Raw genomic sequence first — 16,689 nt, forward strand, 5'->3', positions numbered from 1 at the left:
ATCTGCGAGCTCGCGACCTCCTTCCATTGGAAAAGCTCGAGCCCAACTAAAGGGAGAGAAAACAGACCCTCGTTATCCCTTGGAAAACTTCTTAAACTGCGAATTTTTCCCAGCCTATAGAGCTATAACGTTCGCGTTTAGAAATGTGCGGTTCCGGCGGAGGCTAAAATGACAGGTTTACCGAACATTGGGATTTTTAAAGCTCCGCTAAACGAGCAGCAGGAGACGAGGCTACTTTAGCGAGCTAACGGACGCTAGCACAGTAAAGTGGGTGAAAACTTCGAGCCTGGAAGAGAATCTGCCATTGGGACTGAAAACCAGGATACCTACCTCCCTCTCTCTCTCTCTCTCTCTCTCTCTCTCTCTCTCTCTCTCGTCGCGTTTTCCCCTCGCCAGTGAGGTGTTTTGCATCACCTCACTGCTGGGCCAGCTTCATTTAAAATAATCGCTTTGTTTTTCGCTTGCACAATTTCAGCATTGATTCGCGCAGAAATGAGATTAGAGAGTCGCTTTGTGAGGGCAGGCCATGAACTCTGTAACCACATCAGACAAAAAACAGAGCTGGCCTGTTAACTAGAGATTTGTTTATATAAACTACTCACATTTTGTACTTATTGGATTTCTCTGGGTTTCGCAGAGTTGGGAAAAGAAGATTCGGGTCGGAGCCGCGGTTATAGATCATGATTTGCATGGTGAAGGCAGTGTCAAGAATCGAATGAAAGACTGTCGTGGATTATTGCTTGATTTTCGTTTGTGGGACTCGAGATACGCACACCCAGAGGAAAAAGATGTCTAGTGCAAAAGAAAGCACTTGTAGGAAATTTCAAGCGAACATTTTCAACAAAAGCAAATGTCAGAACTGCTTCAAGCCTCGCGAGCTGCACCTGCTGACGGATCAGGATCTCAACCAGGTAAATGCTTTGTTTCTGGGTATTTTCTGTGACAGATAATGATCAGACAACTTCTGATTATTTCATGTGAACAGGTGAAATATAAGCATAAACATGCAACCTGGTGTCAAGATGAACCCTGTTTAGTCTTTTTTTTGTTGTTGTTGACAATTGATTTTTTTTCTGACAGCTCTTCACTGATTAGTTTGCAGTGACCACCTGATTTTGCTAAATCAACATCTTCACCTGCATTTGAAGGTTTTGTCAGGTTAACGTAAACTAGTGTCGTGATAGGGATTGTGACGAGGTTTATATTACAGTGAAGGATAGTGTTTCACTGTCAGTCGTGCACGTTTCGTGAAAACACATGTAAATTGACAACATGTTTCATAGATGGTTGCAATTAATGTTTGTGCTCTTCATGTGTTTACTCCATATGTAGTCTCGGTAAATGGTGTTAACATTGTGATAAACTGTTTGTGTGGTTGTTTTTGGTTTAGTTACTGTCCACTTATTGAAATATGAGACTTATAAGCATATTTATAAGAAGATTATTTGAATAAAAATGGTATTAAAAACAGAAGATTTTCTAAAGTAATTTTGTAGGGATTTATTTTATATAAAAAAATTAAATTTTACAGTTCTGAAAACATTTAAGCGCTTTCTTTAAAAGGATAGTTCTCCAAAAAATGAAAGTTCTCTATAATTTTTTACACATTCATGCCAACCCAGAGGTGTACGACTTCATTTCTTCTGCAGGACACAAATGTAGATTTTTGAAGAATATCTGCAAGTGACTGGTGGCCAGAATTTTAAGCTCAAAAATGCATATAAAGCCATCTTAAAAGTAATTTGTATGACTTCAGTGATTAAATCCATGTTTTAAGAAGCAGTATGATAGGTGTGGGTCAGAAACGGAGCAATATAACATTTTTGTGCACCCTTTGTTATGGGTGCATTCTTGAGGCCTCTGATTTGGGAAGAAAAAAAACATAGTAACCCTAACTTAACTAATTAAAAAACTCTAAAGTTGTGCAGTTTTTTGGGGGGATTGTGGTATTATTATAACCTTATTTTCCTCTAAATTACTAAACTACACAGTGTTTATCATTAATTACCTGTTTTTCTCACCACTGTTTCATAATGAACCCAAACTATTTTTACACTTCTCATAATAACATAAAGATCTCTAACGTTATATTTTGCACCGTTGCTTTGGCAAAGCATCTCTCACTCCCAGACAACGGTAACGTTACCTAACTTAGCTAATGTTAGATTACCCTTAATTATTGCTAACGACGTTAGCTGTCAGTGTCATTCTCCTTGTTTATGTGGACTGATATCCGGCTGCTTCAATTTGAAGTAACATACTGATTAAAGCTTAATGTTTGTATCCTTGATTTTCAGATCATGAGCATTTTTTAATATTTCAAGACAAGAGAGCAAAATCCACCACCAAATGAGGAAGAAACCGCTACAGAGGTAGCTACTAGCTAGTATAGCTAGCATAGTTAGGTGGCAAGTCAATAACCAAACATATTATTCATAGACTTTTTCCAAGAATAAACTGGGTTAACAGTGGAATTTTTAACGTTACTTGTTTATTTGTAGCAGAAGAGACGGCTTCTCTAGGTAGCAGGAGAGGCTCATATGCGGCTTTTCCACAGCACTGTACAACTGAACTTGACTCTGCTCACTTTTTCCTCTGTGGATAATACCTGGTACTTTTTTAGTACCACCTCGGTTGAGGTTCCAAGCGAGCTGAGCCGATATTAATGTGATGTCAAAACGCTGCAAATCACTGATTGGTCAGAGAGAATCGTCACTACAAGCGTCACTGGTTTTAGATTTGTGAAACGGGACATAAACCCGCTAGTTTTAAAGTTGGCTACAGCGATAGCAGTATAATTTCTTCACGCGACTTTCGAATTGTACAAAGAAATGGCTGTGCGCAAACCACGCCGTGGTAAATAAATGAGGTGCAGACGTTCCTCTCATTAGCAATGAACAAAACAACGTGATATGAAAAAGTCTTTCAGGAAGTGTCTCAGCTGTTGTCTGCACATAGCTACCACTGGATCTACCAACAGTGTAGGGTAATAAAAAAAATTTAAAAGTGACTACAGAACCATCAAGGAAAAGTGTAACTGGTTAGACCAAATGGACGCTTTCTAGACTGGCCAGCAATGGGAAGGAGAGTGCCCTGGACTCAGCCATGGCATTGTTGGGAGTCCACGATCGAGGATGGTATGTTTTGTTATGTTAAATCTAAACTCTGTTTGAAAGCTTTTTTTATTTAGTTGACCAGCTACTGGAAAGCTTGCTTCTAAAACAACCTGGCCAATTTAACTGTTACACTTGTGTAAAATCACCATGCAACAACTGCTTTATGCAGCACAATGAGCTAACAGCTATCTGTTGTGTTATTGTTTTGTGTCACATTTAAGATGATGTCACGGCAGTAGAGGCGGCGCAGCTATGATGATCAGCCTATAATCCCACCCACGTTGAGGCGGTAATAAACTGCAGTGGAAAAACAAGCTCAGAAAAGTAAAGCGAGTAGAGTCGAGTCAAGTCGAACCGTAACGTTCAGTAGAAAAATGCCAATAGAGAGACAGACATTCAAGAGGGGTGCTAGGGCAGGTACTTCCCATAGCGGCTGCAGATGATTTTGACAGCAGAGAAAGGGGCAGTAGGTCAGAGTAGATTCAGTTCAGTTTTTGAACTGCATTAAACTCTCATTTACCCTGCTTTGTGGGTGTGAGTTTTTGCCGTGACATCACTATTAATATCTGTACAACCAATGTTTTTATGATTAAATTACTACTAGAGCACAACATTTTTTACAAGAGCACAAAGTTCATCATAGAGCTAGCCTCTTAATTTTGCTCTCAAAATGCACCAGATTGATGCATTTAACTTAAAAATGTAGAACATATTCTTACAAGGAAGTATGCTTGTAAGAGGGTTCAAGGTCCACCCACCACAGTCTCACAAAATTCTGTAGTAACCACTGCTACACCATTCATTTTCATACAAAATAAGAACATTTTATGTCACATTCACTTCAGTGAAGATCTACATTTCTCCGTTTCATTCATGGCGAAAATATGAAAAAGTGTCATGTATTAGGGGCAGATTGCTCCCATCTGCTGTAAAAATTGTTTTTAGATTAAAATTAGGGCTGCAACTAATGATTATTTTGATAATCGACTAATTAATAATTATTAGAAGGATTATTCAACTATTCGGCGATTATTGCAACGATTAATCATTAGCTCTTAACCGACTATTCAGCTTGTGCCGTGACTTAAAAGGTTGTATTAAACGTGCTTGCTAACAATAAAGCTGACAAAATTATATTTTAAAAATACCTCTAAATGACATTCACTGAATTAAAGGAAAAAAGATACTTCTATTAATTTTAATTCAGTACAAAATTCACTACAAAAAAATCCTATTGTTATCAACAGTTTTTGTCTTGTTTTCGATTTAAAATAATCTAAAAATCCGTTTACTTGAGAAGCAACATAGAATTTACAGTTGAAGTCATATACACCTTAGCCAAATACATTTAAACTCAGTTTTTCCCAATTCCTGACATTTAATCATAGAAAACATTCCCTGTCTTAGGATCACTATTTTAAGAAATAATTAATTATTTCCTAAGAAATAGTGAAATGTCAGAATAATAGTAGAGAGAATGATTTATTTCAGATTTTATTTCTTTGTCCCGTTCACTTGCAAACTGTAGTCTGGCTTTTTTATGGCGGTTTTGGAGCTTTTGCTTCTTCCTTGCTTAGCAGCCTTTCAGGTTATTCCGATATAGGATTTTAATGTGGATATAGATATTTGACTACCTATTTCCTCCAGCATCTTCACAAGGTCCTTTGCTGTTGTTATGGGAATGATTTGCACTTTTTGTTCCAAACTATGTTCATCTTTAAGGGACAGAATGCATCTCCTTCCTGAGCAGTATGATGGCTGCGTGGTCCCATGGTGTTTATACTTAAGGCATTTGGAAATTGCTCCCGAGGATGAACCAGACTTTTAGAGGTCCACAATTATTTTCCTGAGGTCTTTTCTGATTTCTTTAGATTTTACAGTGATGTCAAGCAAAGAAGCACTGAGTTTGAAGGTAGGCCTTAAAATACATCCACAGGCACACCGCCAATGGACTTCAGTTAGCCAATTAGCCTATCAGAAGCTAACTGGCTATTGTCTAAAGGCTTGACGTCATTTTCTGGAATTTTCAAAGCTGCTTAAATACACATTTAACTTAGTGTATGTAAACTTCTGATCCACTGGAATTGTGATATAGTCAATTAAAAATGAAACATCTGTTTATAAACAATTGTTGGAAAAATTACTTGTGTCATGCACAAAGTAGATGTCCTAAACAACTTTCCAAAACTATAGTTTGCTAAAAAAAAATTGTTTTAATGACAACCTAAGTGTATGACTCAGACTTCTGACTTCAATTGTATTCAACTGATTTGCTTTAAGAGACAAATATGTGTATAATTGTATTTTATCACTTGGTTATACCAATTTATACTCCATATTCAAGATCTATACTCTAAAAGCAAGTCGAAATATCTCATGTGCTGAATATCATGTGAATGCATATTTATTAAAGGATTTTTAGATATTTTATAATATTTCTATTTTTAATATTATATTCAACATTCTCAGATAACAATTTTTTCTTCTGCAGTATAGCTGTAAAGTAAATATACATTGTTTTAAAGGAGTTTTAGATATTTATATTAGAAAACAAGCCAAATCAAAAACATATTTTGTTGCAGTGTATAATGAGGTGAAGACGACTCCTCTCACCTTTCTGTTCACTTCAGTCCATCTTTAACTCACAAAAAACGAACTCTCTCTTATTAATAAAGCTGCGTATTGCCAATTTTCTTCATGATAAGAAATGCACAGTGACTCCTATTAGGGCTGTCAAATTAAAATTAGAATTTCAAATATTCATCGAATTAAAAAAACAAAATGCGCATTCGAATTTTAGGTGTGTTAGGAGGCGCTTGAGACATGATGATGACGTAGCTAATGTGGTTTGTTTTTGTTAGCCTATCCAGTTCAACCCATTAGATGCGGCACGGCTGAGTTGATAATTTGAAAAACGTTGAAAAGACAGTGAGGAGCCAGAGTGGATCTTACTTGCACCAAAACTAGAAGTGCTGTGTGGCGCTTCTTCGGTTTCTGGAGAATCAAAGGCGAGATTGTTGACAAAACCAACGTCATTTGTAAGTTGTGTAAGAAACCGCTGCTATATCACTCCACAACATCTAACTTGAGAACACGCATGCAGTCTTCTCATCCCGAAGAGTCTTTATCCATTAGCTGGATACATTGTCAACAAAAACGCTCAGCCCTTGCTGCAGATCAAGTTGACCGTCTGGTGTTTTCGACAAAAAATATGTAATGTATGAGTGAGTGGATAGTTTCAGAATAACAGTTTGCCATTTTGTGTTAACATAATACATTACGTGGTCTGTTGAAGCGTGTTTTCTCATATTACCGATGCTCTTCCACTTATGCACTTTTGTTACCTCAATCTCCTTGCGTGTAAGTTAAGGAAATTTTATTTGATCTATGAACGGGTGTTAAAAACTTTATGCACTTTAAACAAAGTCATAACATTTAATTTCAATAAAAAAGGAGGTGCTCGATTATATTTGCTCATTGCGCTCACTCGCGCCCTCTTGTGGGTTTAGGAGACAATACAGTACTTTTTTCCTCTAAAATAATGTCTTTAGAATTAGAATATAATTTGAATATTACTATTATTTAAGAAATTCAAATTTAGTTTTTCAGCCATTTTGACAGCTCTAATATTTATATGTATATACATATTTTATGATTCAATACACTGTGTGCACAATTATTAAGCAAGTGAGTATTCTGATCTTATTATATCCATGCATATTTTCCAACTCCAAACCATATAAACTTGAATGCTTATTGGACTCATTTTCAGGTGATGTGTATTTGTGTAATGAGGGAGGGTGTGGCGAAAGTGACTAACACCTTATATCAAGGTGTGCATAATTATTAGTCAGCTTCATTACCTCAGGTACAATAGGCCAAAGAAGAGATTTAGCTGACACTGAAAAGTCAAATATTGTAAAATGCCTTTCGGACTAATGCAGCACTCTTGAAATAGCTAAACTATTGATGCATGGCCACCGAACAATCAAACGTTTTGTTGCGAATAGTCAACTGGGGTAGAGGTCGACCGATATTGGTTTTCTCAGGCCGATGCCGATCTTTTGAAATCCGGGTCGGCCGATGGCCGATTAATGCAGCCGATTCATTTTGGCCGATATTTGGCCGATATGTGCTTGTTTTTAACCTCTTATTTGAACCTTTTATTTGTAAGATAAAATGTAACACAAATAATTACTTAAGGTAGACAAAATTTCTCAACAAATACATTTATTGAACACTTGACACTTAAATTAAAAATGTATAATGTAAAAACATATTATATAAATAATGTATAACAAATATATTAAATAAACAAAGCAGGTGATACGAACTGCTCCGAGACACGAAGGTTGAGATCCAAATGCAGCTTTAATTAAGGGGCAATCCAGACACGTAATCCAATATTCAGAGCATCCAAGAGAAGCACAGGCATAACTAGGGATGGGTATCGTTAAGGTTTTAATGGTATTACTATCTTACTGATACTGCTTATCGATCCGGTACTTCAACTGTATTCTTAACGGTTCTTTTTAAAATAAACGTTATAATTTCAGGAAGGTCTACTAACATTACTGTTCAGGTGTGGTCTAAAAAGAAATCTAATAATCTAGTAATCAATTGTAAAATAACATTGCATAGTTTATCATAGATAGATTAATGCTTATTAATGCAGAAGTTATTCATTCAAGAGCTGTAAGTGATTTTCTCTTTGCCTTTTGTTGTTTGATTCGCAGTAATGGCTCAATCGTCGGCATGTTTATTAGGATGCTTCCCCTTTAAGACCGAATTCAGATCTAATAGACTCCTGATGCAGCATATTTTCTCCCAACTATTTCCATAACTACGTCCATTTAAGACATAAACTGTGTTTAAGTGAATCTCCAAGTCGGTCGTTTAGACATATTTTTGTGTATAGTTGATAGTTTAGATGCGCACATGAAACCCAAAGTAGTCTATACTTTGCTTGTCTCGTTGCTGTCTGTTTCGGAGCGCACGCCGCTTTGGGAACGGTATCTCTTGCGCTATTTTATTATTAAACGCATCCCGCAGTTTAGCAACAGTAGCATTTTACAACAATCACCGATCGTGCTGATTTTGACGTTAAGTTTGAGTTTTAGGGAGAAATTCAGTGCACCGCTGTGAAGGGAAGGATGTTGTGCTAGACAGAATGCGGCTTATGTATAAATATTCTTTTTATAATCTTTGGAAGGCGAAATATAAAATAAAATCAGACTAATATCACAGATCTAAACCAGGCTACGTTTGAATGTTTAGTTCTGTCACTCATTTAGCTGGGCTGTGTTGTGCTCGCTGTGCGCGAGATCTCTCTCTCTCTCTCTCTGACTGCGAATAGCTAAATTGCATCACAGACAAATGGTTTCATAGAATTATTATACATAGAAATGGCTGGCGAGATAAAATAACTTTCTCTTTATAGCAATAATACATGTATTTTCTTAATTTCTCCAGTACTGACAGCAGAACCGGTAACGTCCGAGCTTACCAAAGCCAGTCCTTCAATAGCATATAGCACGTTGGTATCTTTTTTATTACTTATTTCTCTGCATTGAGTGACAACCCTCTCAAATATAAGACACACAAACAGAACAAATAAAAGTCTCAGATTCACTGTCTGTAATTGCAGAATTCTTGCTTATTGTGACATGATAGCAACCCTTCTACTGTGATAATGCAACTTCAACTACGCTATCAATATCCAAAGTAGCCGAACGTCATGTCGCGTTTTTTCTCGAAGTTGGCAGTAAAATATCAAAAGTTTTTAATTAAATATAAATAAGTTATACAAATTTAATCCTTACTGTTTTCTCCAAGGAACTTGTCTCCTTCCTTATAGGCACTGGATGAGGTCTGCTCCCTCTGCTGGAAAATGACTCTAGGGGCAGCGTGCGTCAAACACGTGTTCCACAACAACACAAGGCTGCCCGCAGATGCGCCTGCCTAATAATCGGCTTGATATACTTGGAAATTGGCCGATGCCGATTATGTAAAAAATGCTAAAAATCGGCCGATTAATCGGTCGACCTCTAAACTGGGGTGCAAAAAATACATGGAGAAGAAAAGGTGCAAATCAACTGCAAAACACTTTTGAAGAATTAAACGTGAAGCTACCAGTGAACCCATTATCCTCCAGTGCTACCATATTCCAGAACTGCAACCTACCTGGAATGCCCAGAAGTACAAGATGCCAAGTGCTCAGAGACATGGCCAAGGTCAAGAAAGCTGCAACGCGACAACCATTGAATATATTCACAAGTTGAAGTGTCAAGATTGGGCAAAGAAATACATGAAGACAGATTTTTCAAAGGTTTAATGGACAGATGATATGAGAGTGACTCTTGATGGACCAGATGGTTAGGCTAATCGCTGGATCACTAATGAACACAGGGCACCAATTAAAGTCAGGTGCCAGCAAGGTGGAGGAGGGGTACTGGTATGGGCTGCTATCATTAAAGGGGTCATGACATGAGAAACCAAATTTGCCTTGATCTTTTGGTATATAAGAGGTCTTTGTATCATTAAAACGTCCTGCAAGTTTAATATTTTAAGACGTCCTCCCCATTCTAAACGAATCATTTATTTAATCAAGCTCAAAATACAGCTCGTTCTGGATTCATGGTTAGAAGTGACGTGACGGTTAGAAGTGACGTACCAGCGTTTGCATATGACCGCCTCCAGCACAAGATAACTACGCTTTAAGCGCAAGACAACTACGCTCATTTCAGTATCGCCGTCGCCTCACAAGTGTTCAGTCGATGGACAGCGAGCTCTGACAGAGACTACTTGTGCACAGGAAAATTACGATGCCACACAGATGTGCTGTTCCTGACTGTGGTCAAACAAAACCTCTGAATAAGCTGCCGAAAGATCCAGACGTCAGGGAAAAATGGATGCACTTTATTTTTTGCGGACGTCCCAGTCACGGCAGTGTTAACTTAAGCGTTTGTTCTGTACATTTTAAGGATGACTGTTTTGAGAACAAATCTCAATATGATGCTGGCTTTGCCAGAAAACTGTTGCTCAAAGATAAGTCCGTGCCGACTATTCTGGGAACAAAGACGACGCAAACTGTAAGTAATCTATTTTAAACTTTAAACTACTTTTTAAAGCGCATTTTCATTCATTATGAATAATCACAGTGTTTTTACTTAGTTTACTTGCATATTGTTCTGGCTGGGGGCGTCAATAATTGATACATAGGCACTGACGTTAGCCAATCATAACAGTGGGCGTTAACACTGAAGTCTTAAATGGAAAATGCACCCAAAACAGACTGTTTGAATCAGAGGATGAGAAACAGGGTGGGAAAAGGTCATAAATCACTAGATTTTAAAAGTTTTTCTTAAAAAAAAATATATTAATACTATAATTGCACCTAAGTGAACATAATAATACAATAAAAAAACCCATGTCATGACCCCTTTAAGGATGAGGTAGTTGGACCTTTTTGAGTTGAAGATGGACTGAAACTCAACTCTGAAACCTACTGTCATTTTCTGGAAAGTACTTTCTTCAAGCAGTGGTACAGAAAGAAGTCCTCAGCATTCAAGAAAGCCATGATCTTTATGCAGGACAATGCTTCATAAAATGCATCCAAGTGCTCCACTGCTTGGCTAGCCTCAAAGATGCCTTATGACTTGGGCCCCCTATTTCACCTGACTTGAATCCTACTGAGAACTTGTGGGCCCTTCACAAATGTGAGATTTAAAGTGTTTGAAGACAATACACCTCTTTGAACAGCATTTGGGAGGTTATGCTTGGTGCTTCAGCGAAAGGTGATCATGAACTGATCAAGAAACTGACAGGCTCCATGGGTGGAAGGCTCATGGCAGTTATTGAAAAAGAAGGGTGACTCTGTTGGTCACTGAATATTTTTGAAATGTCAAAACTGTTATTAAATTGTCCTTTTGTGTTACTTATTTGTTGCACTTACTCTAAAAATGAGAATAAACAGTTGTTATAATAATTGTGCTCACTGATAGTTGCCTAATAATTGTGCACACTTATATATACACTTATGAGAAAGACAAAACTCACTTTTTCTTTGTTAAACATTCAGGTTTGAGGTTCAAAAATATTTTGGATTGACTGAGCATAGAGTTGTTCAACTATAAAATTAATCCTGAGGAATACAATTTGCCTAATAATTGTGCATGCAGTGTAATTCATGAGTCATCATGTTATAATCTAGCTGCAATAAGCGTGCATGCTTGAGGGACGAGCGTCCCCGCGACCGTGTGCATCAGACACTTAGGGGGCTTTCACACTAGCACTTTTGGTGCGCACCCGGGTTCGAATGACGTCAGAGTTCGGTTCGTTTGGATGATGTGAACGCTGTCTTCCGAACTCGGGTGCGCACCCGCGTTAAATCCAGTACGGTTCGCTGCTGATATGAACGCAATCGAACCAAACCACGGAAGTGAACCGCTATTGATGACGTATAATGTGGTCGTCAGTCTCACACGCGTCACTTTCAAAATGAGCGGAAAGGGTTTACTTTGGTATTCCGATGAAATTGAAACCTTGTTAGCTGGATGGGCTGATGAAAATATTCAAACGCAACTGGAAAACACACATAAAAATGCGTGCGTGTGTGTGTGTTGACACTTACCTTGACGAAAAGCGGGATTGACGCACACGCACTGCAAGCAGAGAGATGATTTCTGCTTGCCTTCGCAAAAATTGTCTTTTGAACGATTTCAGTATTTTTGCGGCAGACAGACGCAAGTGTATTTCTGTATCTTGATGTTGAAAACAAAACCAAAGGTTAAAAAAAAGAACAAATGTGAACCGAGCAAGTCTATTCATTGAAATTTGACGCCTTTTCATTTCGCGGTTATCAAGCAACACGATTACGCACCAGCTGCAGCTTGATGACGCAAGCGTACCGCGGTTCGGATACAAATATATAATGTGAACACAGTCCATCGGGGGGAGGGGGGAGCAATCGAACTTGGGTTCGGAACAGGCAATCGAACCAAGTGTGAAAGCCCCCTTAATGCACGCAACTCATACAAGAGATGCTGACCGCATAGAGAAATGCCAGTTTTGGAGTTTGTAGTCATTTACATGATCTGCTCCTCTTATTCCACAATGAGAGTGCTTCTGTATTTACTTATTTTGTATAATTCCGTCATACTTTGCAATCTACATCACATGAAGCTGTTAAAGTTTAGAGTGCATCTGGACTGCTAGCCTGGTAATTCTTCCTCTCCTCAGTCAGGTGCGAGCTACAGTGCTGCTCTCGTGTTTCATCGTTCGAGTTTCATATGATCTTAAATGTTAATGATGTTGATGTCATTGTTAAATCTACTAATCGAAACAAATGTGTCGACAATTTTTTATTGGACTAATCGTTTCAGCCCTAATTAAAATGACATGAAATTATACAATTATAACCAGTAGATTGGTGCTGAGGTCCACTTATTTGCCTGGTTGTAGCAAACTGTTTATTTGCTATTTCTTTTTAGATCTTATCACAAGTTCTGCATTAGGATATATATTTAGAAATTATCAAAGACATACATTTTTTTTTTCAAAATTGAGCATTTTTTTGGTTGTGTTTTGAAATGTCCGTTTTTGCATTGATGCCACATTATGATTACAAACCATGGTGTTACAAAGAGAAGACTTGGAGTAAAATTTGTTACCTATCATGTATTTCAAACATCCCAATTCAATAAATCAATAGAATAAATGAATAAAAAACCAACAGGAATGTACAGTGATAATTTTGTGTACAAATAATAAGACTTAGTGTAAACAATTTGGTCATGAAACATTGATGAAGCGTAAACTTTGTAACTGGAAAAAAAAATAGTCTAAAACTCAGCCTTTGATCTCTGTGTGCGTGCGTATGTGCTGTCTGCGCTTTTGTGCATGTCTGCATGTGTGCGTGTTGGTGTGTGTGCATGTAAGCATGCTTGGCGTTTGCTAAGAATTATTGCCTCACCTTTTCATTTATGTGTCTTTGTTTGTTCTCCGTTCTGGATGTGTTATGGACTCACCCCTTCATTTCAGTGTGTGGTCTGCATTGTGGGTTATTTTATTTGACAAATTCTATAAGAAATTCTCTCTTTTAAAGTCTTGCCTTTTCATTCCTGTGTGTGTGTGTGTGTGTGTGCGTGTGTGTGAAAGTGCATTATTATTGTGGATAGGTTGTAGTATCACCCCTTAATTTTTGTGTGTTTGTGTTGTGCGTTGTGGCTGATTTATTGATTTTATTTCACAAATAATAATAAAAATAAATGCTTGTTTTATCCTCTCACCCATTCATTTCCTATGTGGGTTCAAATTTGACACCGAACATCGCGAGTGTGAGTTTTATTGTCACTCAACCTCAATTCAGCCCAATGTTTTTGTGTATAGATGGCAAATGTAGGAAAAGTCATTAAATCTCATGCCACTGAGATGAAGGAAATCATATATTTTTTTTTATGGAAGCAAAGTTCAAAAGGGGTAATTTTTTCCCAAAAGCTAAAAGCAAAAGAAGAATGAGGAAGTGTATATTGATTGTAAAAAAGGATTAAATATTGACCTGTTTCTCACCCAAATATCTAAAGACATGGATTTAACCACTGGAGTCATACGGATTACTTTTATGCCGGATTACTTTGATAAATATCTACAATTGTGATTTTTGGAGCTTCAAAGTTTTGGCCATCATTCACTTGCATTGTATGGACAAACAGAGCTGAGATATTTTTCTAAATATCTTCGTTTATGTTCTGCAGATGAAAAAGTCAAATACATCTGGGATGGTATGAGGGGGAGTAAATGATGAGATCATTTTCCTATTTGATTAACTATTCCTATTAAGATGATTCTTGGTAAGAACTGATTTGTTCATCATTACAGTAGGAGTTGTTACACCGCAACTTTTGTACTTGTTGACTAATCACTTTGTTTAGAATTGTGTCCATTTGCTAAGACCTTCCAGTTCAAGGTTTCTGAATTCTAATTAATCATTATTTTGTTCTGCTAAAAAGCTTTAGAGGAAAATATTTGTCATGCCAAGGTTTGTCACAACCAGAATGTTTTGAAACATCCTTCGGATTACAGATACTTTACTACTGTGCTTCTGAAGTTTGGGAATGATTGGCCATGTTGAAATCAAGTTTTCGCAAATTCAGTGCTTCATCTTGTTTATTTAGCCTATTCAATAAAAGTCTATTCAACAAAAGTCTGTTTGGTTAAGTGCATGAAGACTCAACCACTGACCATATTTCACTATGTGCTTATAGTTTCAGACCATAAGGGCCTGTTTTGTTGTAATTGATCCTACACCCTCAGCCTGATGGTACTTTTAACAGGACTTTAGATCCGTCAAACTACGTCAGCATCCTCCAGCATGTGTGTGTTGTGGGTTGAGTGAGATTACCAGCAGTTAACCCCTTCTCTGCCAGATTCATGTGTCATTTAATGTATTACATCACTTGTTTTTCAATTTTGTTTTGTTTTACAATTGCTGAAAACGTATGAAACTGTACACATACATTTGCCTTAGAACATCTATTGATTTGATATTGCAACTCAGCATAGACGTGCCTCATGGGTTCCACAGCGCCCCCTAGTTCGTAAATGCTTATTACTTTTTCAAAACTCTTGAAACTTGGCACACCCGTCAAAGTTTGGCAAGATTTTAGAATGAATTTGTCTTGGGTGTGGCCAGTGGACTCCATAGTGCCCCCCTAACATTTTGAGTGAGTTTATTACTATGGTTGCTACAGAGTTTGTCTGATATTCACAAGTTTTGGTTTATATTGGCTCCACCCAACAGGAATTCGGCCATTTTGGTTTGTAAGAAAAATGCAGCATGCTCTGGAATTCGAAAAATTCCTCCTAGGGATTTCATGTTTCAGGTACCAAATGTGCGCAACCTCATGCCAAGACAGTGACGATGCTAAACTGCGAAAGGATTTTTGATATATCGATGTGATGTTGCCATGTTGATGCGATAAAATAACGTAAAAAGTTGGAATAAGGAAATGTCTTATATCTTCTGCATGCATGGCGTGATTTACAACATAATTGAGCCAAATGTTTGTTATTGCAGGCTGATCACATTGATGTGGCTATTGTGGGTCACTGTCGTAGTGCCATCAACTGGCAGAACTATGTCACTTTTAATGGGGTCATATAATGCCATTTTTGTACAAGTTAATATGAATCTTTAGGGTCTAAATGAAAACTTTGTAATATACTTTTATTAAAATTTCTCATTAGTATTTTAAGAAAACACTAATTTTACCTGCTCAAAAACAGCTCTGTTTTCAGCACGCCGTTTCAGAGCATGTGACTTTAAATGATAATGAGCTTTGGTCACCCCGCCTCTCCGTTGCCTATACGAAAGCAAAAATAAGTGATCAGATAACATCAATTAGAGTATTAATAGTCTTGAATCATATGCATTTGCAAGATGTAAACAGTATTTTGCCAGTATTGTGTTACCATTCATCTTCATGCAGTTATAACAGTTTTTTTGACATTACTTCTTAATCAGTAACATACAAGTAAACCAGGTGTAACTTAGTGTTACCATATTAACTGTAACACCTGCGTACACAGTTTTTAATAACACAATAACCATAACGCGTTGTTCATTATAAACGTGGGATTATGAATTATATTGAGAACGTCGTAACGTTATGGAAAAAATGCCGTAATATACCCTGAGTGTAAACATTAGCCACATTCATTGTGAAGTGTGCAAGCGATTTGCAAAGATTAATATAAAGGTTAATAAAACGTTACACTTACTTCTTCTGGAGGTGCAGAGGGAATATAAATAGTTGGTACCGAATCTTTTTTCAGCAGCAGCTTCTTAGCAAAACCAGCTTTATACTGACCCTCGTTTATAAAGCAGTCTGGTGAAAAATGATTCGCGCAAACATGAACGCATTGACGTTGCTCGTGGGGAATATTCCCATCGTAAACAAAACTCTGCCACTGCGTCTTCAGCGGTTCAGATTTAGGAAAATCAAAATGACTGCTGTGTTCGTTATTACACCGAAGAACAGAGAAATCGCTTAGGCGCCATTCTGCTCCAGTGTTTCAACAATGATGACGGACTATGATTGACAGCTCGCTCACGAGCGAGGGCGGTCTGTGTTGAAACACTGCTGTCAATCAACAATCCTGGGAGGGGCGTCCGACCGTGTGACGTCACACGGTCGAACGGCTCGATTTGAGGCAGGGGAAAATATATAAGGAGATTAAAACAAAAACACTGGATGGATTTTTATCATAATAGGATGGTTGTGTACAGGCACAGCCAACACACATTTCAGTACAATCAACTTGAAAAAGTGCATGTACCATTATATGACCCCTTTAACAGACTTTGAAATATCCATCTTATTTTTTACCCGAATGTCAAGACAGTGCAGATTTAAAATTCTGAAGGGATTATTGATATCTTAAATACTGTTGCCATGGCAATGCATTAAATGTCATCATTCATTTTTGTGTATATTCACATGTTTTGAGGTATTTGCCATGCTTTACTTTTCAAGTTCATTATTAATAAACATATTTCTTATCTTTTATATAA

The 16,689-nt window shown here is 37.4% G+C and overlaps 1 protein-coding gene across 2 annotated transcripts in view; it reads left to right on the forward strand.

The window, feature by feature from the left end:
• Window positions 1–16,689, forward strand: part of LOC127633283 (myosin phosphatase Rho-interacting protein-like) — an 86,882-nt gene continuing 70,193 nt past the window's right edge. The window contains exon 1 of one of the 2 annotated variants that reach the window (XM_052112276.1): window positions 1–911. In XM_052112276.1, the coding sequence (XP_051968236.1) occupies window positions 789–911 (123 nt within the window). In that variant the 5' untranslated portion in view covers window positions 1–788. The remainder of the gene's footprint in view (window positions 912–16,689) is intronic. The other variant, XM_052112277.1, reaches the window with a different exon arrangement.

The sequence above is a fragment of the Xyrauchen texanus genome, chromosome 40 (assembly GCF_025860055.1).
Source record: "Xyrauchen texanus isolate HMW12.3.18 chromosome 40, RBS_HiC_50CHRs, whole genome shotgun sequence".
NCBI lineage: Eukaryota > Metazoa > Chordata > Actinopteri > Cypriniformes > Catostomidae > Xyrauchen > Xyrauchen texanus.